The 25239-nt window shown below is 46.4% G+C and overlaps 1 protein-coding gene across 1 annotated transcript; it reads right to left on the reverse strand.

The window, feature by feature from the left end:
• Window positions 1-2974: 2974 nt before the first annotated feature.
• Window positions 2975-24005, reverse strand: MMD (monocyte to macrophage differentiation associated). The gene is made up of 7 exons (XM_070395545.1): window positions 23727-24005; window positions 16814-16895; window positions 15028-15188; window positions 12379-12453; window positions 10640-10741; window positions 8427-8496; window positions 2975-4827 (listed from the first exon to the last, which is right to left on the reverse strand). Exons 1-7 carry the CDS (start codon window positions 23750-23752, stop codon window positions 4627-4629), a joined length of 717 nt encoding a protein of 238 aa, XP_070251646.1. The 5' UTR covers window positions 23753-24005; the 3' UTR covers window positions 2975-4626.
• Window positions 24006-25239: the final 1234 nt, after the last annotated feature.

Here is a 25239-nt window from a genome sequence, read left to right on the forward strand (position 1 = left end):
TCAGACGGATAATGAGCTGTGTAGGAGGATGATCGAGTTCTGTCGTGTTGAAGAGGCTCCTGGTGAGAACAGCTTAACGCCCCTCCCAAAGCAGCTACACGTTACACAGCAGGGATGGAGGTGGGAATGGCACGGAGCGTAGAGCATGTTGGCACTGTCTGTTTAAAACAGCGAAGGCCGCCCTGGCCAGGGTGGCTCAGTGGGTTGAGTATCATCCCCCAAAAGGGTGCCGGTTCGATTCCTGGTCAGGGCACGTGCCCAGGTTGTGGGTCTCAATCCCCAGTGGGACGCGTGCAAGAGACAGCTGATCAATGTTTCTCTCTCTATCCCTCTGATCTTCCCCTCTCTCTAAAATCCATCAAAATATATTTAAATAAATAAAACAGCAGAAGCAGCAGAAAGACATGAATGCAGCAATTCTAACCTTGTGAAACTAAAAACATTCCTCGGGTCCTCTGGAGAACCTGTGGCTCCGGGAGGAAGGAGGTGAGCCGTGGCCTTCCGGGTCAGTCTCATTGGGAGTTTTTTTCCGTTCCACTCTGCACCGAATTGGCCCATGAAAAGAGTGGACATAACCCTAGACACCAAGTAAACATGTGGAGGTTTGGAATGAGATGAGGTATTATTTTCAAAGGCCTTCCTCAGGGTAAGCCCAGTAATAAACCTCTGACCCAGGGATTGCACTTCTGAGAATGAAAGGAGGCTTGAGGCTTCTTGGACTCAACCCGGCTCTGCCACTTTCCTCGTACAAGGAAACAGCCCCATGGGTGCGTTTCCTCATCGGGAAAATGGGGCCATGAAATGACCTACCCATCAGGTTCTTTATAAAGATGAAATGAGGTGATCCATGCACACTCGCACGGTGCCCACTAGAGGAAGCCCTCGATTGCTTATTATTGCCTCAAAGACCCCGTCCTACACATGGACAAAGCTGTGCCACAGTGTTCCCTGCTCATAAGAAGGAAAAATGGAAAACAATATAAAAATCCAGAGTTGAGTGAATGACTAAGCGAAATAGGCTGCATATATCCAGGCCAGAAAGCTGATGGGGCCTCTGAAAATTCCGGCTATGAAAATGATATAATGATAGTTTTAAATGCTTATGATAAAATGAGTAAGAAAAAAAGGCAGTATGTAAAATTGCATGTATGGCATATTTACAAATGTATAAAATACACAACAAATCCCATAAGTAGGGGGGAAAGATTGCCAGGAAATACATGAAAATGCATTGGGATGAGTGCACTCAGGGTCATTTTTGGTATTCTCCATTTTCCAAAGTGTGTTATATATTTTAGAGCCAAAATATATGAAATGTTTAAAATGATGTGAAAGTTGGTTGTTGAATATCATCTGCCTTAAGGCCCAAGAATTGCAGAACTGGGTGCAGTTTATTGTATTGTGTTCAGGAAGGAGGACAAGAGGGGAGGAGGGTGGCCAAAATCATTCCCAGGCTTATCCATTCTTGATTGTTGGTTCTCTGGAGACTTCCGTAAACGAGCTTTACTTGGGACCCACTGATCTTTCCACCCCAATATCTCACCAACATTCCTGTGGTCACTACAGATGGGAGGAGACCATGCTAAGAGGGTTGGACGTGTTTATTTTTATTTTTTCAAATATTTTTTATTGATTTCAGAAAGGGAGAGGGAGAGAGAGAAACCTCAATGATGAGAAAGTCATTAATCGGCTGCATCCTGCACGCCCCCTACTGGAGATCAAGCCCACAACCTGTCATGTGCCCTTGACCGGAATCAAACCATAACCTCCTAGTTCATAGGTCGATGCTTAACCACTGAGCCCTGCCGGCCGAGCATTGGATGTTTTTAAAGCAGGAGGTCATGCTCAGATTGTCTTAGGAAGATAACACTGATAGTGTGGAGGATGAGCACGTCGGAGGGGTGTAACCGGTGGCAAAGGTACAAACGAGGAGGTGGCAGCAATAGTCTGGGCCTTGCAGTGAGGAGGGAGGTGAGGAACCAGACCGGGGAGTTGTGACTGGGGCGGAGCTGACAGCTCTGGCTGACTGGCTGGGGCTGGGAGTGTGTGAGGCAGAAATCCAGGAAGGATGGATGAAAGGGGCCTGGGTGTGTGTGTGTGTGTGTGTGTGTGTGTGTGTGGCCGGGGGGTAGAAGGGGGTGGTAACAAAGTATAATGAACTCAGTTTGGGGCCATTGAGTAAAATGTGCCAGTGGCATGTGGACTGTTGATGGGAGAAGTCTGGCCTTCAGAAAAGTTCAGGGGGAGATCCTGATCGGGAAGGTGGCCGTGATAGTGGACATTTGCTCTAGACGGAGGTGAGGGGCCCCTGATGGACCGCAGAGCGGGATGCTGGGCAGTGACCACGCCTCATGACACTCCGTCCTCGAAATCAGTTGCCTGAGGGCTTATGGAGGCTCTGACTGCACGAATCGAGTTTCCTTTTCTGGGAGCTTGCCCGGTGAATTTTCAGATCGAATTGTTTGATGCCTTTGCTTTTGGCGACTGAAATGCATGGTATGCGGTGACTAGGAGGCTTTGGAAATGGACAGACCTGGTGCCGGTCCCGGCTCCTGACTGTTTCCTACTTGGCAGAAGGGAAAGAATGACGTCTAATTCTCAGAGCTGTCGGGCCTGCGGTGCAATGCACGTCCGGTTGGTAATTCGAAAGCCTGTAACCTCAGCCCTACGGCGTATTATATGAGCTAGGCCAAAAGGCAGTGCTTGAGAAAGGTCCATCGTTTATAAAACTGACACCCTTGGTCCTGACTACTGTATTTTAAACTGGAAATGTGTGTTGATTAACGTTGGAGCTGGCTCTGGCATTCCAATTAGTAGAAAGTGGACTAGAAAGTTCTAGATGACAGGGCACATTTGTTTTTCTTCCCACCATGACTTTTCAGAAAAAGGCTGATACATGGATTACAAATCCAGACAAGCTCAGGCTCTCAAAAATGCACGCTCACGTTCAGTCATCTAGCTTAGAGACGGTGGAACAAATCCAAGTAACAATTTTATTCTGTCTACAGCACACGTTTTTACATACATTTTAGTGGTTTTGTCAGTGTTACAGTTGGGCAAACTTTAAATGAATCCACAGAAGTTAATATATTAAAAGTAAAATACACACAATAAAACAGCAGGCAATCCGGATGTTGAGATTCATGCAGGTGGGGTGAGGACGGAGGACCTTGCCTATGTAAGAGTCACCAGCAGATATCAGTTCTTCTGTCCCTCCTCCCCATATAATTCACCGAAATCGGAGAACTCTTAACATACACACACAAAATAAACTCTCTTTGAAAGCTGTGTCAGTACAAAAATTCAATACAAGCCTAAATGTATCATCCAACCAACGGTTCCATTGGTCAGACCCGTTACTCGGAGGCAGTCACTGTCGGCACCTGATCTAAAGGCAAGGCTGTCTCATTCATTAAAACACCAAAAGGAGATTAATCAACGAAGCAGCTAATGTGTTAATCTTAATATAAGACACTGAGGGAAAACCAAAGGTAATATTTTAAATACCACTCCACTAAGCCAGGATATAACCCATGGACTACAGATCCATGCTTTCAATACTTGTCTACCTGAAAGGGAAACAAGTGTATGGGGAGATGTAGAAGAAAGGTAGAAATGTGAATCTATGCCTCTAATTCCACAGTTTAAAAATGAGCATCAAACTGATAACACAGAGCGAGGTGACAATGACAACACTGTCGGGCACCATAGAGGCAACACCACTGTGGACGGTAATCCCTGACGGGAGTTTCAGCAGATGGCCAACCACCGACACCAGACACAGGCTGAGGAGGACCCTGAAGAGAACAGGGCGAAGGCGCAGAGAAAAAGGTTGCCTCTTTTGAAAAAGTTAATGGATATCAAAATACTTCTCCACCATTAGTAAACCAAACTAGTCAAGGCTGTGGCCCAAAGCAGCCCGGAACTCGGAGTCAGGGGTTGGCAGAAAATATCTGGAAAACTGCGGTTTTTAAAAATTGGCAATTTCTCAGGCCCCGTGAAACCATCTGAAGAGGCACAATGTTGGTTCGCCTGTGGAATGTGGACGGCTTGCTGCCAGAATGCACATGGGCGGGGACCCGCAGAGATGCGTGTCCATGGAACTTTTTCTTTCTTTTTTTTTTTTTAATGTACAAAAAAACGAAGTTACTGTTTAAAAAAGAACCATGTTGTGTCAGGATAAAACATGGTGAAAGTAGTGTAAGTTCTGCCCATGATTCTTTCCACAGCTGATGGGAAAGTGATAGAAACGAGTTTCTCTTCAAAAGGAAGCTTTGCTGTTGCACTGACTTCGACAACCCGACCTAGTGATTTAGAAAAACCCATGTAGTAAAGTCTGTAAAATCGAAATACAAAATTCTGGTTTGTAAACATCAGTTGGCCAAGTCTATCCAGAGTCCTGCATGACAGTGGAATGGAATGAATAATTAGTTCACTACCTTAACGGATTCGTCCTGGAACATTCCAGAACACAGCATTGATACGTTCACAGTAATTATAGTCAGACTATATAAAGAAAGTCAGTGCAGTTGTCTTCTTACTCCTCCTGTGCAATAGGCAGCTCTTGCCCCTCTCCCAAGTGCCATCGCTGAAATAATACTGGTGCGGACACCTGGTGCAGACCGGTCATAAATGGCGCACGAAGTCTGTGGGGCTCCGGTAAAGATACTTCCAGATGGCGTAGTAATGCACGGCGGCTGCTGTGGCCACAAACAGGTGCCAGATGGCATGGGCGAACGGGATGATGCCATCGCTCTTGAAGAAGACCACGCCCAGGCAGTAAATCAGGCCCCCGCAGGCGAGCTCGTGAAGTCCCTCGGTGTTGTTCTGTGGGCAGAGGAAGCAGAGGGAAAGTGTGGATGTTACGGAGGTGACAGGCTACAGAGGGTAACTGCAGCCCCCGCTCTGCTTCCTGATTCTAGACGATGAAGTGTCTCTGCACAGGCAGCGTCCCGGTCTGTAAATCGAGTCTCTCGACATAGACCTGGATCACCCTTTGGGTGACACGTCTTGACCCAACCCAGCAGTCAGGTCAGGGGTCCCCTAGTGCCGAGCAGCACATTCTGCTCACTGGGGGGTGTCTCTGCAGACATGGCAATTCATTTTATTTATTAAAGTTGTTATTGATTTTTAGAGAGAGAAGAAGGGAGAGGGAGAGAGCAAAACATCGATGTGAAACATGCCTCCTGCATGCTGCCCCACTGGGGATCGAGCCCACAACCCCGGCATGTGCCCTGACGGAATTGAACCGGCAACCTTTCGGCTTACAGGACGCTGCCAAACCAACTGAGCCACACCGGCTAGGGCACAGCAGTTCATTTTAATATAGAACAATCCTTGGCTTTCATCTTCCCCTTTAAAGCTTTCTTCCTACTAAGGCGCCCATGCCACTCCATTTGTAACCTACGGTCTCGCCCGAGTTTTCACTTCCTGTTGTCCTCAAGCCCTGCTCTACACTGATTGCTTTCCTGAGACTTTCCCTGCCTGTCTGAGTTTACGACTTCCTTATGGCTGACCCAGGAAAGTCATAACTAGAAGTGACCTCAGAGGTCGGGGACCATATAGTACAACACACTGTCTAACTAGATGTGGCCAGGCCTTCTTGTCTTTGCGCGTGGTGTTTCCTAGCTTCGCGGGAGGTAAAAAGACATGTATGATCTGGCACAAAAAGGAGAAACTTTAGGCCGCTCTTGGTTTTCAAAGACCTAGGCTCAGCTTCAAGATTAAACTGGGTTGTATGAATGAGAAGAGAACAGAGCCAGGCTTAGGAAGCTGACAAAACAGCTCAATCCCCTGGATTCCCGGGGACCAGGAACAGAAAGGTCTTGGGTCCTGCAGGGTTGGTGGAAACCTCACCAGATGGTGGCAAGGCCTTGAAAGGGGGCGGGCAAGTGGGTGGCCGAGAGGCCTGGGTGCTGACAGCTGTGGCCTTTAAGCCTTGCAGCAGGTCCTGTGGCCAGTTGAGCAGGGAGCATAGTCAAGTTCTAATGCAGCCGCCTACTTGAACGGGCCCATGGGCCCAGGCCAAAGCAATGGCAGCACCTGATGACCATGCCCTAAGAACCAGGCTTTGCTAAATGTCCTCTCAAAATAAACATTTTATTAGAGGTATCACTTTATATCCCAGTTTATTACTTCCAGAATATCTATAATAATAAAAGCGTAATATGCTAATTAGACCGGACATCCTTCCAAACATCCTTCCAGACAACCTTCCGGACAAAGGAAGCTGGGGCTGCGAGGGAAGCCTGGGTCCCGGGTGCCAGAGGGAAGCTGGTCCTGGGAGCTGGGGAAAGGAAGGCTTACTCTTGCATGAATTTCATGCATCAGGCCTCTAGTTTTACTATAAGCTCCTTATCTTTAACCTGAAACACATAGAAATAAAGAAAACAGAAAGAGAGTAAAAGAAAAACCAATCATGAAGTAGTAAAGTATATGAATCTTGGGAATGTCATGCTATAGAAAACTACAACTTTTTAAATAAAATTAAATTTTGGGGGGTGACATGGGTTAACAAAATGACATAGGTCTCAAGTGTACAATTCTATAATACAGCGTGTACACGTCACGCTTGATTCTAAGTTCTGTGGGGGCAAGTGTGAGGATTATCCTGTTTGATTGTAACATTACCACTTGTAAAAATGCCAATTAAAGATTGAGGCTGATAAAAATACTGGATAAACCTGCTCTGATGATACCCAGGAGGAATTTACTTCTCTGGTGGTTGATGACCCGTCTACATAGACCTTGCTTATTATATTGTTTGGGTGTCCTCAATCGCCCTCTAACTCTAGGACCTTCAAGACAGATTTTCTCATTTCAGTCCTTCATCTCCCTCCCCTTGCCTTTAGCAACTAAATTATGTGCATTCTTGGCGCTAGGGAATTGTTCAAGCCATCATATACCTCCTATCTCAAAGAGCATATTTTGTTACATTCTCTTAAGACATATTCTCTGGGGGGAAAAAACAAAACAAAACATAGCAAACCTGTAACTAATTCCTAAACCATTATCAGGTATTTTTGTGACCAGAACTATGTACAGTACAACTACATTGCTATAATGTGCCTGGCCCTGGCCAGGTAGGTCAGTTGGTTAGAGCGTTGTTTCAATGCTAAGGTTGTGGGTTTGATCTTGGTCAGGACACATACAAGAAACAACCAATCCTATATAATAAAAGGATAATATGCAAATCAACCAAATGGCAGAAAGACCGGTCGCTATGACGCAATCACCAGGGGCAGATGCTCAATGCAGGAGCTACCCTCTGGTAGTCAATGCGCTCCCTCAGGGGGAGCGTTGCTCAGCCAGAAGCCCTGAGCTGGGCTCATAGCTGGCAAGCACAGCAGCAGTGGTGGGAGCCTCTCCTGCCTCCGCAGCAGCGCTAAGGATGTCTGACTGCTCCCTGCGGGCCTAAGCCAGCAGTCGGACATCCCCCGAGGACTCCTGGACTGTGAGAGGGCACAGGACAGGCTGAGGGACTCCCCCACAACCCCCACCCCCCGCAAGTGCATGAATGTCATGCACCGGGCCTCTAGTGAATGCATAAATAAGTGGAACAACAAATTGATGTTTCTCTCTCTGTCTCTCCCTCCCTCCCTTTTCATTTTCCCCACCCTCTCTTCCTTCCTCTCTCTCTCCCTAAAAATTAAGAAAAAATTGTGCCTGTGAGCTCAGGAATGAAATTATAGGTACAATTCTGACCATGGCAGGCTGAGAAGAGAGTTCAAACGGAACTCATTGTGACTTCCTCAGTTAACACAGAGGCTAGTGCAGAAATGTAGAGGGTAGGACACTGGGGTGCAGAAGCTAAAGGCACAGTAACCAGCTGGATGGGATTGGGAGGTTGTAGGGATTGGGAGGGTGTGATGACATGTGTCTGTTTCAAGTTTTCAGCTACACATAGGTTTCTCAGTGTTAATTTGGTTTGAAAGGAAGTTCAAAATGAACCAAACGACCTTTTAAGGTCCTTCCAATTCTTAAGATTTAAGAAATCAGTAATTTATATTTTCTTCATGTAAGGAACTTCAGAAGATACCCTCTTCCATATATTTCAGGTTGAGACACTAAGTAACTCAAGCAGAAATACCCACCTTCACATAATCTCACACCTGAGTGGGGAGAAGAGTGGGAGTGAGGGTGGGGCGAACAGAAAGGTTACCCAAAAGAAACAAACACAGAAGGTTACCATAGGGAAACAAACACACTTAAATGTACAACTTTCCCAAATGATATAGATAGTAGCCAGTACAAGTTCCTGGCACTTTGCAATTTATATATATTTTTTTCGTTTGAGTCTCTAGTTAATGAACATATCATAACGTCACAAAGAAAAGCTGCATATCTTATCTATGGACAGGTAAAGAGTCCTAGTGAGTTAAAAGTAAATAAGGTGAAATAACTAAAATTATGAAGCCATTTCTTACCATTGATGTCACCACCAAGGCCGGAGAGAAGCCCATTGTGAGATAGAAAAGGAGCTCAACCAACTTATACCTGCAGGATGGAATGCAGTTCATTTAATGTGTCTATTCCGACAACACTTAAACCACTTCCATATCAGTTTTTTCTTTCAAAATACCAGTAACCTCAAGTAATCGAATAAAATGTATCCCGCCCCCGCCGCCCCCCGCCCCCCGTAGGAGACCAGTAGGCTTCTAACTGAAACTCTCTGATTGAGTAACAATGACCTAGCATTTCCTATAGGACTGACAAGGCCTCCGCCTCCACATGCCCCCTGGAAAATGCTTTCCGCCGGAACAGTTACTGTTGGGTCCAATCCACCATGCCCGTTCCCTCCCAGTTCCCTCCCAGTTCCAGAGGGCCTGCCCACAGTGCCACTGCCACCCATTGCTCTAAGAAACAAATGATGCAGATGGGCAGAGATGCAGCTTGGGCTGGTTTCTACCAGTGGCAGAGGGAGAGTAGCCCTAAGAAACAAAGGGCGTGTATTTGTGTCTCGTCATCTTGCATCTTCACACCAGAATTCCAATGTGTAAGGCTCATCACCACATCAGGCTCCCGAATGTCTGGAACGTCAGAAATTGTATGGAAACTGCACTTACATAGCTGCCTAATCAAACTAGACCGGAAGCTCCTCAAAGGCAGGGGCCACATTTATTTATGTTTGGGTTGCAGGGCCTAGAACAGTGCCTGGCACCAGGGAAGGTACTCCCTAACACCTGCCAACCCGAATGGCCAAGTGAGACTCGCCTCTCATTTTTAGTGTTTTCTACTCAAAGTCCACTGTGAAGGAACCGTATCAGGGAACTGGGGAAGAGGGGTTTGCAGGTATGGTTTACATTTTCTCCTGGAATAGGAGAAAAGATAGTTGTCTTACTTTACTTCCTATTTTATTAAGAACATAAATTAGGTGCCCTAGCTGGTTTGGCTCAGTAAATAGATTGTCGGCCTGCGGACCGAAGGGTCCCGGGTTGAATTCCAGCCAAGGGCACATGCCCAGGCTGCAGGCTCAATCCCCAGTAAGGGGCATGCAAGAGGCAGCCGATCAATGATTCTCTCTCATCATTGATGTTTTATCTCTCTCCTTCTCCCTTCCTCTCTGAAATCAATAAAAACATATTTAAAAATATACAGCATTTCTGGAGACCAAATATACATTTTAAAAAGAGAATATAAATTAGGGAATTGAGTCCAAGAAGCAAACTGTTGCCTTGGATTTATATATACTGCGTAATACCACTCAGAATTGCTAATTCTGGGGACAATGCATTTACGTGAATTTCAGAGTTGGAGAGAAGCTAGCAAAAACTACCATTGTCTTCTGAAAAGGGAAAATAATGCTTTGTGGTAAACAGAAATTATGCTAAACTCTGAGAACCATTCTACCAACCACAATAGATAAAGAATTTAATAAACTGTGTCCAATGACAATGATTCCTTGGTTGTGAGCTTCCCAAACTCGAGCATATGCAATAACGAAAAGAGCCGTGGCCTAGGAACTAGGACGCTGGGGCCCCAGTTGCAGACGAGTCACTAATTAGATGCATGTCCTAAATGTTCTCGTTTTTTAAGCGTGAAGCTGGAATAGATGACTTTGAGGTCTTCTCTAGAGTGCAGGTGCTAAATTTCAATCAACTTTCCTTTTTATATTGCTTAACACTTAGGACTATGCCTACGAATAATGAATTAACATGTGCCCCATGGTTAGGATATAAAGGGTTTAGATGCCCTTCCAAACCCCTCCTTCTCAGGGAATCTAGGTTCCTATCTAGGTAAGTGCTGTGCTGGGCACTTAATATCTATTATCTTCCATCTTCATAGGAACCTTGAAAAGTAGTTCTTTTTCTCCTGTGATGATTGTAAGTCACAGGAGATAAGGCTGGTCTGCTCATGAGGCCAGTCTTCCTGAGCAAGTGAAATGAGGTCCAACTGAGTCTCAGTGGCAGTCACCTTGTCCCTCACCTACACCTGGCCACCCTGGCCACTCATTTCTTCCCGCAGAATCTGCCCACCGATGATGAATGCCAAACATGGTTCTGAAGATTTGTTTAAAACAAGATATTTTCTCTTTATGTATTTCTACTATTTGGAAGTGCAGAGAGAGAGCAAATTGTGGTGGAGATAAAACTTAGGCGGTTACTTTTAAAACAATCAAATGTAAATTATTTTCTCTTACTTTTCATGGTAGAGAAATACATAAATGGTTCCTCCAGCTGCCATGAGCCAGATAAACCAACGCATATGAGATGCCAGGGGTCCAAGTTCACGGAGATTTAACCTAAAAATGTAAAATGACAACAAAGAACAGAGGTGATAAATGAAGGGAACTCGCAGAACCCATATTGTCCTCCAGTCTTATAGGCAGGAGAGCAAGTTCAGGGATAAGACCAGGAAGGAGAGGCACTCAACAGCCAGGGAGGCGTTTGGGGAAGTTGGGTAACATGAATCACTCAAAGATAAAATTGTCAGCCGACCTTTAAGACTCAGAATTACTTCCAACGTGGTTTAGAAACAGAAGCTATTAAAAGGAGATATGTGGGTGTCCCAGCACACCTGGGAGGCTCTAATAAGGCAGGCTGCTGTGAATTCTGCTTGCCTTCCTGTTCTGATGATGTATTTGAGAGCAGATTACTTACAAAGCTTAACAGGAACCCTGAACAAAATCCTGCCCGGGGATCACATAACCGCAGCAGATACCTAACACACAGACCTAGCGTCTCCACTATCACCCTCTCTTCCAAGAGAGAACATGAGAAGAATTTCCCCGACATATATTATAGAAGACATTTATTAGAATTGTACCGTGGGCTCTTGTGAGGCCTGGATGTTAAAATGTCGCAAATACATTTGTACTCATTTCCTATTAAGGATATGAGAGGGGGAAAAAAAACCAACGTCGTTCTGATTGGCTAGTACTATAAAATTAATAGTTCCAAATGGCAAAAGTATCACCCACGTATCAAAGATGACATGTGAACAACTGTCTACTGTAAAGATGTGACTCCTCAGCCTACATTTAAAATTGTCACGGACTTACGTTAAATTGATGTGTACTTCACAAAAGCCTTTAAGGGCTCTCTCTCCAATATAATGCAGACCTGTAATTTAGTAACAGGTGCTGGGGAGAGAGAGAGAGAGCACTTCCTTTTTACTCCAGAAGATACTTAGGTTTCTCTTGCATGATGGATGCTGCTTGAGCCAGAGTCTAGAGGCCGGCTGTTTCTAATGACTGCTGTAGTCGAGGCATGATGTGAATTTCTGAGTGTTTAAAACTGGACCACGTCTTGATAGGGAAAACGAATGTTTCTTTAGTTACAGTTTTCAAAGCAAGAAAAGATTCTATCTGACCTCTATACCAAAAGGGCAGGAAGATCAAGGAAATTGATCAGAGTATCAGATATTTTAAATAGCGAATACTTTTGGCTAGTTCTCTTACTCATACATCTAAAGAAATGCATTCCATATACAGTAGTTACTGTGCTGTGAAGTACTGAAGACCAACAGTATACATTTCAAAACTGAGCTTGTCTTCCTCATACATATTTATATCATTTCCACTTAATTAGATGTCGAAGTATTCTGAACAGCAGTAGAGGTATAAAAGAACAGAGAAGGCAAACGAAATGGATTTCAGAAGTGAGGGTGCTACTTAGACCCAAGTTCACAACACTTCTCTTTAATGATCCAATGCCAGACATATATTCTGAACAGCAGCAACTTTCTCCCCTTAAAATCTGCCATCTGACCCAAGTAGGTCAAGATGGAAAAATAACGCACGTATGTATGTGTGTTGGGGGGAGAAGGGTTGGGTATATGCATGGGGGCCGGACATAGGGGCAGGAGGAAGGGGAGAAAGGTCTGGGCAATTCTATTATAAAAACACAATTCTTCAAAAATAGAAAGACTGTATCTTACCATGGCGCATAAGACGCAGCAATGAAGAAATAGATAACCATCCTATCGCACATGTGGAAACACTGCTCCACTGTCCTAATGGGAGAGAAAACTAAGTCAGACAGTTCCCAGAAGATATGCAGACCAGAAGTATGGGTTATCACTCCAGGCCAGAAGATCCTGACTTAAAAGGGCTAGAAGCTGGGGGTAGAGGATGGAGGGAAAGAGGGGTTTTTATGTTTTTGTTTTTGTTTTTAACTCCTTGGATGACTATGATTCCTAGCCAGGTTCAGCCTTTCTAATTTTGCTTTCTAGATCAGCGATTTTCAACTAGGGTGCCACCAGAATTTTTAAAACGGGCAACACCTGACTATTGGGGCACTGACCTCTTTTCCCTTAGATTGTCAAATAAAAAAAATGACAACAGCCAACACAACAATAGCTGCCTGGTGTGAATGAATCAAAACTATACCTACTTTTTGTCCGACTGGCAAAAAATATGTTCTTTGGTGTGCCACAGAATTTCAGTAATTACTTTATGTGTGCCGTGAGATGAAAAAAAAGGTTGAAAATCGCTGCTCTAGATTGTTATGCACCATCACAGCAGGTAAAGTCAGACCTGAAATTTTATTCAAGATCCTCCACCCACCTCTTTGACCCCTCACTCTCCTCACATGTAAGATAGAAATAATAGCATCTCTATCGAGTCTGCATGAGCATTAAATGACGTAATATAGCCATATGTTTAGCACAGCACACAGTAGGTACTCAATGAATGATAATTCCCTTCCCTCTTTTACTTAAACTAAGATTACACTTGGATATTTTTTAAAAAATCAAGGCAGAGCAGGAATGCCCACGTGGGTGACAATTCTGGCAGTGCTATTTCGCTGTTCAAGAGAATCTGGTTTCTGTTGCACCTTCCTCTCCAGCCCCTGGCAGGGAGGCCCTGCCTACTGACGTATGGCATCTACAACTCTTTATTGATTTAGAAATCTAGACATCAGAGCCAAGTCAGCTGAGGCAACCACAAGCGCGGGGCTTGCCAAGAAGATAATGAAGTGCTCTGGCCTCTGGCTCTGTGACGGTGTGTCCTGAGCAGCCAGCGCAGGTACTGCTGATGCCTCGTGCGAGTGTGTCTACGGCTCCCTTGGGATTCGGTGCTGTGGTTTTATTTTTAAGCCTGGGGAGCTGTCACCTTACAGGCAAGGTAGCAGACTGCCTCCTGCCAGCAATATTGTGAAGGATGGGGTGAAAAGCACCTTGGGACTAGGAGTCAGAAGCCCTGGGATGATCAGATTCTGCAGGGATTGCTGACTCGAGCAAGTCAGGCCACATCTCTGAGCCTCAGTTTCTCCAGGTGAACATTAGCGGGTTTGGATTAGATGATCCCTCAGGATCCATCCAGCTGTAAAACTCTATGACTTCTATGATTCCACATGCGAGGAAACCAATAATATGTCATCAACCCCAGTCCTGCTCTTAAAGAAAGCATGTCTTTTTAATATTGGATTGTTTGAACAGTTGGAGATATTTTTGGACATTCTGTAAAACAAAAAGATATGTTCTGATATTATTTTAAGTCACTCTAAGTCTGCTCTGAATTCTCCTTTTTTGGAGAAGAAATTTTGCCTGTTGGGTGGTACAGAATCTATTTCATAAGCAACTAAATGGTGTGCCGCTCCCTTTGTGTCCCCCCAAATCAGTCCTTCGCTCAGAGGGGGAATGCTCCCACGTCCATCTCATTGGGAGGCTTGGGGCCAGAGTATTTTTGAAAAGTGCCTGGCAGCTAATAGTAGCAAAACACAGAACGTGTCTGAGCCCATACATACTCAGGACTTAATTCAGAAGCTGAACTCTGCAGGACAGTGGCCCCGAGCTGCCGTGTACCTCCTCGTATCTCACAGTCCTAGAGTCTTTTGTAATTTTCAAATCACTTCCACATGCATTATCTCATTCAACTGTCACAATAACCCGGCGAGGAAGGCATTGTCACCCTCACTTTAGTGATGGAGAGACGGGGGCTCCGTGAGATCCGCAAGGTGACTTCTGCAAGGCTAACATGGCAGGGCTGGGGCTCACAGTTCAGTGCACTTGGTCACTGCCCCGCGGCTGCAGCGCCCTGCAGTGCAGTAGAGTGTGCTTACGGCATTGGCACATAGGTCTCGGGATTTTAGCTGTTCAGTCCTGGGGAAGCAGTGCCATTTGTTGGTTTCTGAGCAAAGGCCTGCGCTGCTAGATACATGAGGGTCCTCAAACCTGCCCAATCCGTAGGAAGCTTCCTAAGTAATGGGATAGCATTAAAGTCTGCAACGCAGGCCCTAGCCAGTTTGGCGCAGTGGATAGAGCGTCGGCCTGTGGACTGAAGGGTTCTGGGTTTGATTCCTGTCAAGGGCACATGCCCGGGTTGCAAGCTCAATCCCCAGTAGTGGGAGTGCAGGAGGCAGCCAATCAGTGATTCTCGCTTATCACTGATGTTTCTGTCTCTCTCTTTCCCTCTCTCTTCCTCTCTGAAATCAATAAAAATATATTTGTTAAAACAATAATAGTAAAGTCTGCAAGGCAGGAGAATGTCTGCTCGCTTGCTGCATTTGGCCTACACATGCCATATGGGAGGCTGACCTGAATTAACTATTCTGACCTTCTGAAGTAGCGAGCAATCCACTGTACCTTAGGTGGCTCTTTTTCCATGACACCATGTGAAATACTGTGGAGACGATGAAGAGGGCACAGAGGCCCATGCCATAGATCCATGCTGTTATCTTCTCCCAGCAGTCGTCAGACAGCCGATGGAGGAGGGCGCTGCCCACGATGGCCGGGACAATGAGGAACTGAGGGAAGGGCACGGCAAAGTGAATATCCCGGCTCTTACCGAACTGAGACCGTGTTACAAATACGCAGGATTACCAGGGATAACTTTTTTTTTTAATAAGGGAAAGTTTATTTAGAAGAAATGGGCTCAGGAAATAAGTTACAGAGGCAAAAGAAGGGCTCTTGGAGCTTAGGAGAAGGAGAGAGGCAAGGAAACGCGCCCGGGGGACAGGAGTGGGAGAAAGGCACAGGCAAGCACCATAGAGAGCCGCTACCACTCAGAACATACCAGGGTAATTTCAGAACGGTCGCTTTAGAACAAACACTTGCCTTTCTTGGGTAATCGGAAGGAGAGCTGGATGAAGTAGTCAGTTTGTACTGGAAACAGGTATTGCTATTCAGAGCCCAGGAATTGTCCACAACTTGACTTCAAACAAATTTTAATCTAATGGCACATGTATGTCGCCTACATATTGTACTAACACTGCATGAAATAAATTACACTCTTCACTAAAGGACTAAATTGGTCTCCTTTTCTATTGCTTGTCTTCAGACTAAACACCATTTTTCCTCTAAAGCCTCACTAAATGTGACTTTCAAAGGGAATAATGGAACCACAGAAAAGGGGAAACGTATAATGACACAAGAAAAAGGCCAATGTTAGGCCATTAATAGAAAAACTATGAAAATGCATACAGATTCACAAACACTACACCTAAAAGGAAGAAATGCACCAATGCAATCATTTATTTCTGGGTAGTTTTATTTTCCTTCTACATTTTTCAGTGTTTTCTAAGTTTCTTATACTGACCATGTTTTGCTTTTATAAGAAAGAAAAAAAATTAAGAATTTAGAGATCAAATTAGCTCTTTCTTCAATAAGAAATAACATTTGTGCCCTGGCCAGTGTGGCTCAGTTGGTTGGGTGTCATGCAGTGCACCACAAGGTTGCTGGTTCAATTCCTGGTTGGGGCACATGCCCGGAGTTGCAGGCTTGGTCCCCGGTAGGGAGCATGCAGGAGGCAGCCAATCAATGTTCCACTCTCATATCATTGTTTCTTTCTCTCTCTCTCTCCCTTCCCTTCTCTCTAAAAATCAGTAATATATGTGTGTGTGTGTGTGTGTGTATATATATATATATATATATATATATATTTTTTTTTTTTTTTTTAAAGAAATATCATTTGTACTGAGGAGCACAGCCACTGTGGTAACAGGAAAGGTGTGGCTACAGGTTTCAGGGGATCATTTAGAAATAAAAAGCACCTTTATCAACCAAATGATAAAGTTCCTTGCCAAATGAACACAGCTGACTATCCTGAAAAGGCGATCATTTCATTCCAGGGTGACAGTCTTCACAAATCGTTTTCTCTGGTTTTCCTATGACTAGAGTGCTTACTATTATTCTTTTTAAAGACCTGATTCTCAGAGGAAGCAAGTCCAGGATGGACAGAGGAGACTGTAGGTCAGAGCACTGGACATGCTCACAGTTTCTGGTGACAGGACCCAGCACGGATACTCTGGTAGATAAGGTCACAAGGATGGGTAAATCCAACTAATGGGGTGGAAAAGTTACTAGAGAGAACTGCCCCTGCCTCCCTGCAAAGCCTTCTGGGAGGATGAGAAGGCAGAAAACGCATACTCACTGCATGTGTGTAACAGTTAGCAGCATGTTCATAACAAGTTGGTTTGTAGCGGCCATTGGCTGGGGCCCGGTGGTTCATGAACCTGAAGAAACAGAAAGACATCATGTGAGAGCAGCTCAAAGCGTGTGAAAAACAGTGGGTAGCCTGCCAATGGTTGTTGGTCTATTCTAAACAAAGAGGCGGCTGCTGGAAACACCTAGTCACGGGAACAGAACCGAAGCCACAAAGCAGGTGTAAACTGAGCCCGCAGCAATGATCCTAAAGCAAATGGCCAAGTTGATTCTTTCAGGTCATTCAAAAGAAAAACCTACCAACCCAAAGCAAACAGAAACCATATCCACTCCCTTCAACTGGTACCTCTCACACTGAAAAAAAGACACAACCAAATCTTAACCGTTAACAGAAAGCAAACCAAGGGGATTTCTCTAAACTTTACAAAGTCCAGTAATGGCCACTAAATGAAAAGGGACACGATGCATTTGAAAGGTTTCTATTTTTGCTCTCAAAATTTGGAAAGCTTTATACATGTAAATCTTTCAACCCTACATCCCATGATCAGCCAGCCTGTCCCACTAGTTTCTCTCTATTGCATTATCTGTTCCGGCAGCAGATAATAAATGAATGACACCTGGCTGCCTCTGGGCCACCTAAACAAGAGGTACATCTTCACCTGCACCACTCCTCAATTAAAGGAGTTTGCTTCAAAATCCAAATGCATGACTCGTAGCGGAAACCCTGGCTCTTAAATTCAAATATACACACAAATATATGTACCTAAGTATCAAAATCTGTGCCACACAGACCGATGTCCCATACTTCCCTTGGGGCTAACTTTGTGGCAAGCACCCAGGCAGTGACAAGCATGACCACGGCAGCATTCTTCCATTTCACTGTGTAGGTGAGGGTGCCCCAAACCCCACCCACACCCATGCCCAAGGGGTTCTGGTTTAGTCTGTCCTCTGGAAAAGGGAGATGTAAACCCAGGAAGATAAAGCAGCCGCCTGAACGAGATGCAGAGAAGCAAATGGAGGTGGAAGAACCCGGCAGCCTTCGGGTCTCGGGCCCCGCTGCGCTCCTGTGCTCGGAGCCTGCGCAGCATCGGCAGGCTTTGCACAATAAACTATCTTCGGGCTTGAGCTAGTTTGCGGGGAGGGGAGGGTGGACTTGGTTGTTTGCCACTAGGCACTCTGACTAGTCACACCTTATTAATGAACACACTGAAGAATGGTACCTGGCTGAACCAGAGGGCAGAGCCAGGTGGCCAAAAATAGGCTAAAACGCATGGTCAAGCCATTCCAAACAGTGTCCTGTTTATGAACAAATGACTGGCACTTTCTCCCTGAATTAAGAGGGGCCATTGTCCTTGGAACAACTAAACGAAAATACAATGGCAGTCCCTAGGAACCCCACAGAGGGAAAATCCACGGGGGAATGAATTTGGGACCGTGAAGGCCCTCCAACGGGTTAGCTACCTAACATGGGTGTACATACATACTCATCGAATGGAATTCACCAGATGGCTTGGAAACCGCGTAAGAGAAACACGCAGTTAGCAGCTTCAGAATGGATCCGAGCTATGCTCCCACATAAATAAATCTTCTCTCCCCTGATGATCCTTTAAATAATTTTACTAATTTCCTAAGGGACGGGAGTGTTGCTATCCAGCTCTTATTTGTAAAAAGGAAAATAATGACACTCTTGGGACGAACACTTTCTCAGTGTCCCCAGCATTCAAGGACCTGCCACATCATTTCCCTGAGACATAACAACAGAGCTAGAAGCCCCACGCCCTGGGAGGATCTGTAAAGGGCAAAGGGCAAGGCCCCAGGATGGATGGCAGAGGCCAGAGTAAAATCGGGAGTGCTCTGTGGAGGGCGCAGTAAGTAGGGTTTGTCCACCCACCAGTAGCCCCACCAGTAGCTGCAGACTAAAATAGCAATTTATATCTCTGGCAGCCCAATCTAAATATAGTCAGACCATTACACAGCAACCGGGGTAGACTTGCACATTTTTCTGCTAAAAGCCAAGAAGCTGGGTGGCCATGCTTGTCACAGCTCAGTCCCTGCCCACCTGGGACCACTCTGGTTAAAAATAAACTCAGTTGTGGAAAAAATCCCAACCATGTGACTTCAGGTAGGTTCTGTTACGGACAGAGCCCAAATCGGGCAAGGGGCACAGGTCGGAGAAACTGTGCAAAGAGCAGATCACTGGGCGCAGTGGCACAGAGAGCACCATTGTTCAGATGGGAAATGAACAACACCATTTTTCCACTTCTCCCTGATCTGCCAGCGCACAATCTAGCCTAAGAAATCACTCCCAAGACCCAAATGATGTAAAATGCCAATCAACTCCCACACACTGAGCAATCAATCCATGTGTCTCTGTCTCTCTCCCTCCCTTCCACGCTCTCTAAAAATATCCCTAAAAATGGGGCCCAGCTGGCATGACTCAGTGGTTGAGTGTCGACCTATGAACCAGGAGGTCACGGTTCGATTCCTGGTCAGGGCACATGCCCGAGGTGTGGGTACGATCCCCAGTGTGGGGCGTGCAGGAGGCAGCCAACCAATGATTCTCTCTCATCATTGATGTTTCTCTATCTCTCCCTCTCCCTTCCTCTCTGAAATCAATAGAAATATATATTTTTAAAAATCAATGGAAAAAAAATATCCTCAGGTGAGGATTAACATATTACTACTACTACGACTAATATCACTTCAGCCCTCCCTCGCCCCTCCACCAGAGCCCTCATCACATTTAGTAAGATTTTTAAAATGTGTTTGTTATTTCATCTTTCCCCACTATAATGTGAATCCCATAAAGGCCATCTTGTCCACCATTTCACTTCCAATCCCAAGCACAAGGCCCAGTTTATTGCTGGAGCTTAATAAATAGGTGCTGAATGAATGAACAGAAAGACAGGCATTGCAGCTGAACTGTTTTATCTTAACGGAGCAATATCCCACTGTTCCTGGTTTCAGTGGGGATGCAGCAGGTTCTGTATGTAACAAAGAGAAACAGACTGTCTTGGAGCCAGAAGAACTCTGATTCTCGCGTAAAGAAAATTCTTAAAGGCGCAGACCATGGACATTCCAAGGACTCCTTCAACATCACTTGATGGGGCAACATAAGCTGACCCCTGTGCACAGTCAATGATGAGTTCCCCTTTATGAATGAGCGTATTGCCAGAGGTGGTGACAGTGGCAGGGGACATGTAACGTAATTATTAAATGAGGGAGAAGGCAGATATAAGGACACTACCCAGGCCTATGATTCAGTGCTCTGAGAACAAGTGCAAAAAGGCAACGGGCAACCCTGGAAGACTTCCTGTGCCTTAGAATAAGGTGTTTTGCCTCATACTCCATTTGCGTGGTCCCAAGGCTGGGGCTGAGGAAAGGAGCATCCTTTCCCTTGCTTTTCGGTTGCAAGGCTGGAGAAATGAGGATGCGCCAACAAGACACAGTAGGAGCTGCTGTGGGTCCTAGGCCTCTCCACTGTACCCGTACATGTTGCAGGGTGCGCAGTGGGACAGACGAGGTGAGCTGGCAGCATGGGTGATAAAAGGGACAAGAAATTGAACCTTTGGACCTGCCCTTTCCCTAGCTGTGTGACTAGGCCAAGTTCCCTTTTATTCTTGAACCCCATCTGTTCTTCTGGTCAATGAGTATAAAATTTGTCTTCCAGGGTTATAGTTGAGGATTCGCTGAGTAACATACAGGGTGAGCAACAGTGGGTTTTAGAGTTGTTTGTATGGAAAAAGACATACAGGTTATGATTATTACAAATAGCTTTATTAACTCAAAAAAAATACCACTCACAACTGTACTATAAGCCTACTTTTGCCCACCCCCTGTACAAATACCCAGCCACTACCTGGCAAAGGTTGGCACTCGCTGCTAACAGTTATTCTAATCCAGGGGTGGGCGAACTTTTTGACTCGAGGGCCACAATGGGTTCTTAAACTGGACAGGAGGGCCGGAACAAAAGCATGGATGGAGTGTTTGTGTGAACTAATATAAATTCAAAGTAAACATCATTACATAAAAGGGTACGGTCTTTTTTTTTTTTTTAGTTTTATTCATTTCAAACGGGCCGGATCCGGCCCGCGGGCCGTAGTTTGCCCACGGCTGTATCTAATCAGTCAGAGATGCTGTGAAAGGGAGAGAATGATGGGGGGTGGGGGGGCAGGGAGGAGAATGTAGGGGGTGTGGGAAAGAACTCAAATGTACAAGTGATAAGGCAAAAGAGATACAATATGCCATGTCCCAGTGGAATCTTTCATGTCGTCTCCTTTCCTATCGTAAGCCATGCGTGCATAAAGCCCCCACTTCGGACGGTGGGCCAAGCGTCCTCTTAGCCCTCCTCCACAGAAATGGCAGAACGCTGGAAGGTGATCCGAAGCGACAATGACCGCCAAGTTTCCCTTATGAACAAACCAGCAGGGTGTTCAGGTTTTCTGGTAATGTAGGCAGAGCCACAAGCCATGGCTTACATGAAATGTGTTTACTGAGATCAAATGCTCTCCAATGGAGTCTTGATAAATCTATCAGGAGGAGCACATGCGTTCAAAGACAGGGTGCCCTCCCCTCTTGTTCCTCTGTAATTTATCTTCCATAACCACCCTGAATGCTCAAAAGCTATATAAATGAACGTGGCTTTAAATGTTAAGAGAACAGTACTCTTAACATTTCAATGTGTGACCACAAAAGCCAGGACTTTTTGTTGTTGTTATATTACTTTTTACTTTCAAGCTTTATTTCTAAGTTCAAATTGACCCGGAGAAATATCTTTCCAATCTAGTCTATAATACAAAAACAAGAAATTATGGGACCACTGAGTGTTCAAAGAAAATCAGGGTAGCCCTGGTTGGATAGCTCAGTTAGAGTGTCGGCCTAATACACCAAGGTTGTAGGTTCGATCCCCAGTCAGGGCACATGCAAGAATCAACCAATGAATGCATAAATAAGTGAAACAAATCAATGTTTCTCTCTCTCTAACAATCAATAAATTTAAAAAAAAAGAAGAAGAAAATTAGGGCATATCTAGATGTCATCAAGAAAATAACTGTTAAATAGTCATTGATATTGTGCAGCCACTGGGAACACGACAAAGTCTGGGCCACATCAACAGAAAATGATTGTACTTTTCATTTTTAAATGAAAAAAGCAGACCACACAATCACATTACATCTACGACAGATTAGAGTCCAGCAAAAAGAAAATAATTCATTCAGGTGAGATAGATGAACCCTAAATGAAGTGGATTTTTTTTCATGTCTCAACACTGTTTTAATGTTTGTGCAACCAAGATTAAAACAAACTCTTTTCTTTCTTTCTAGAGTAGAATTCAAAGGGTAGGAAACTCTTTATCAAATAAGGAAGGGGGATTTCACAGAATATTGCCCCTGTTCTCTGCAAACAGGAAGAGCGCAGACATGCAGAAGTAAGACCAAATCAAACAAACCCCATGCACAGGGCTTCGACAATCATGCCCGAACCCAGGTTACAGTCTCCGTGAAAAAGCCCCTCTGCCTTCATTCCTGACATCAGGGTCTAAAGTCGGAACATCATGGTTCCTTTTCGCCTTTAGAAGCACCGATATGATGTTCCCACTGGGGGAACAGTGCCAGGCATTCAACACCCTGAGGCACATTCAGAAGTGAACCCAAGTCTTCAAACTGATTGTCCTTCCGATAGCACAGTCCACCACAATGCTTCCTTCCCATGTTTTGGCTTCCATAGCCGGGACTGGGGGAGGAATGAAATCAGCATGATGGGTGAGTGGGCATGGAGGGGTTAGAAAATCGGAAATAAAACAAATGCACTTAAAATGTTTAAAAGAAAAGGTTCTTGCCTAAAGCCTTCACAATAACCTCCTTGGAAGATTCCAGGCCTTCCTTTCCTTCTTGCAAATCCCCCCTGTCACTGCACTCTAAGCTAGCTTGCTGGCTGGTGGAGGGCTGGGAATGGGAACAGAGGCCTGATTCAGACAAAGAGATGGAGAATTACCACAAACACAGGGGAGGTGAACTTTCACCCACTTAAACGCCGAAGAATAAGAGAAAAAAAAAAAAAAAAAGCCCAGAGCTTCCTCTGGGAACCGCGGGCCAGCCTCGGTCCATGACTGGGTGGCAGGGACCCAAAGCCCGGATTAAGGCCATCGGCGTCTCCCCCGGCTGGCCGCCGGCCTGCTCCCCAGCTCCCCATTCGGGGAGCAGCCTGCCATCCTTCCGGTGGCCCGCCTCGGTTCCTCCTCCGCCTCTCCACCGCGGGCGCCCCAACAGCAGACCTTACCACCACCCGGGTGCTAATCTGACCCTTCGCAGTGCCCCGAAGAGCACCGCCCGGGGGGCGCTAAATAAGCCTGAGGACCTTCCAGGCCCGGACAGCGCCAGGCAAGCTCAATCGGTGGAGCGTGCCTCAGTTTCCCCGTTGCCAGGGCGCTTGCAAAGCCCCGAAAAGGCCCAGCACCCCAGCTTTACGACAGATCTCGCTGCAGGGCGCAGCAGCACCGGGAGCCCCGCAGGCTGTGGGGAAAGGGGTGACGGCCAAAGCCAGAGTCTGTGGGCCCGGGGGCGGCGCCTGCGATTGGGGTTCGGGTCTCAGAGCAAGCAAGTGCCCCGCCTGGTTGGGGACCGGGGGGGGGGGCTGTTAAATCGGATGAGCAACGGGGATCTGGAAACCCGAGGTCCGCAGATCGCGAAGGGGGGACCCGGGTCAGGCACCAGGTCCCGGTCCGCGGAGGGAGGGGATCGCCCAGCGACAGCAGGGCGGGGAATCCCCGGGAGCTGGTCCCCGGCCAAGGCGGATCCACGGAGGGATGGATCCAGGTGGGGAGCCGGGACCCACATGGGAGGAGGTGGATCTGGGGCCCGCGCCTGGCACGGGCTGGGGAGCGGGGGCTCCATCCCTCTCACCGCTGGAATCGATTCTGGAACCTCATTGATCCTCCGCTCCTCCTCGCGGGCCGGGAGCTCCGTCTCGTCTGCGCCGGCGGCCGGGCGCGCGGCCCTCATGGGCTTGGGTTGCTCCGGAGGCCGCCCGGGTGCACCGCGGACCGCTCGGCGGGGCAGGGCCGGAGCGGGTCAGGCCGAGGGTCGGGATGGAGCCGGGGCCAGACCGGGCGGCTGGGGGCGGGAGGGAGGCCGCTTAAACGGGCCCGGCACCTCCCGCCTCCCGCCCGGGCTTCTCCGCCCCTGAGCCTCCGCGCCCCGCCCCGGAGTCCGGCTCCACCCCGCCGGCCCCGCCCACCTGCGTGCTCCCCGGGCCGCGGGTGCATCACGGCGCCGGGCGGCCAATCAGCGCCCCGAGCGGCGCGGCGGCAGCGCTGCCATTCATTTCTGCAGAGCCCGGGCGGAGGGGCGGGGCCTCGCGGCGGAGGGGCGGGGCTGTGGGGGAGCAGCGGGGGCTGGAAGGGCGGCACGCTTCTATAAAGGGTCTTGTTGGCCCGTGAACGTAGAAGAGGCAGAGGGGAGAGAAGGAGAAGTTATAGAGGAGGAGGTGGGCCAAAAATCTTATCAGCAACTGTGAAGAAAGTAGCAACAAACAAGGACGCCCATCTGTGTTCCAGCCCTGGCTCAGAGTCATTAATTCATTCTGCATCATTCGTGTCTTCATCCTGCCGTTCATTTATCCCTTCATCATTTTGAGGGTCAGCTTCTGCCTAAGATATGGTGCGAGACTCGGGGCAAATAAAAAAACCTTTCCTTGTCTGTCTTGTGAGGAACTTAAAATGGTCTTACTCAGATTCTTGAAAACTACAAACAAAACAAGGATGTCCTCTACAGGGACCCTTTCATGTTGTCTTCCAATTTTTTTTTTTTTTTTTTTTTAATCCAAGCAGTTTCCAAATAAAACAAAAGTAGACTTGAATCAGGGTCCTGTTGCTGAACCTAAACTCAGAAGGCTTGCTGGAAGAGAGGTTCAACGGAAAGTGAACAATGCGTGATTTCTTGATCCTTTCCCTATTCCTGGAATTGAGGTGTGTTCCCCTCCAGGTAGCCTGTTCACACGCTTCCCCCCAAACCCTAAACTGGAGACTCTCAAGGGACATAAGGCCAAGCCCTTTAGGAGTGTTTACTATGTGTGCAGTGGAGCATTGCAAAGCCGGGAATTCTTTCACTCATAATTCCAATTTCCTTTCCTTTAACACCCTCTAAATGGCCTGATGTAGAAGGGTGTTCACCAGGGTTATCTCATTAATTTCCCCCAGAACTCCAGGAGGTAGGCATTATCTTACTCATTTCACAGATAAAGAAGCTGAGAGGTTTAGAAACTGCCCAAAAGCAAAACTAGGTTTTATACCTATCTTCATCTAATTTTTAAGCCCCCAAATTTTTTCAGTACAAATCTTTTCTAACTGCCTATCCCTAAGTTTTAAAGTAGTATATCTCTTTAAAAAAACAAACACAAACAAAAAACACCCACACA

Source organism: Myotis yumanensis, unplaced genomic scaffold, assembly GCF_028538775.1.
Source record: "Myotis yumanensis isolate MYYU_CA2020_CCGP unplaced genomic scaffold, mMyoYum1.0.hap1 SCAF_16, whole genome shotgun sequence".
Taxonomy (NCBI): domain Eukaryota; kingdom Metazoa; phylum Chordata; class Mammalia; order Chiroptera; family Vespertilionidae; genus Myotis; species Myotis yumanensis.

Bases quoted from the DNA above. Each gene is read 5' to 3' on its own strand.
- MMD (XM_070395545.1), bottom strand. From the start codon at position 23,752: ATGAGGTTCCAGAATCGATTCCAGCG. The intron at 10,742-12,378 runs GTAAGATACAGT...TTACATTTTTAG, and splicing joins GCTGCGTCTTATGCGCCATG to GTTAAATCTCCGTGAACTTG. The intron at 4,828-8,426 runs GTAAGAAATGGC...CTCTGCCCACAG, and splicing joins CCTTGGTGGTGACATCAATG to AACAACACCGAGGGACTTCA.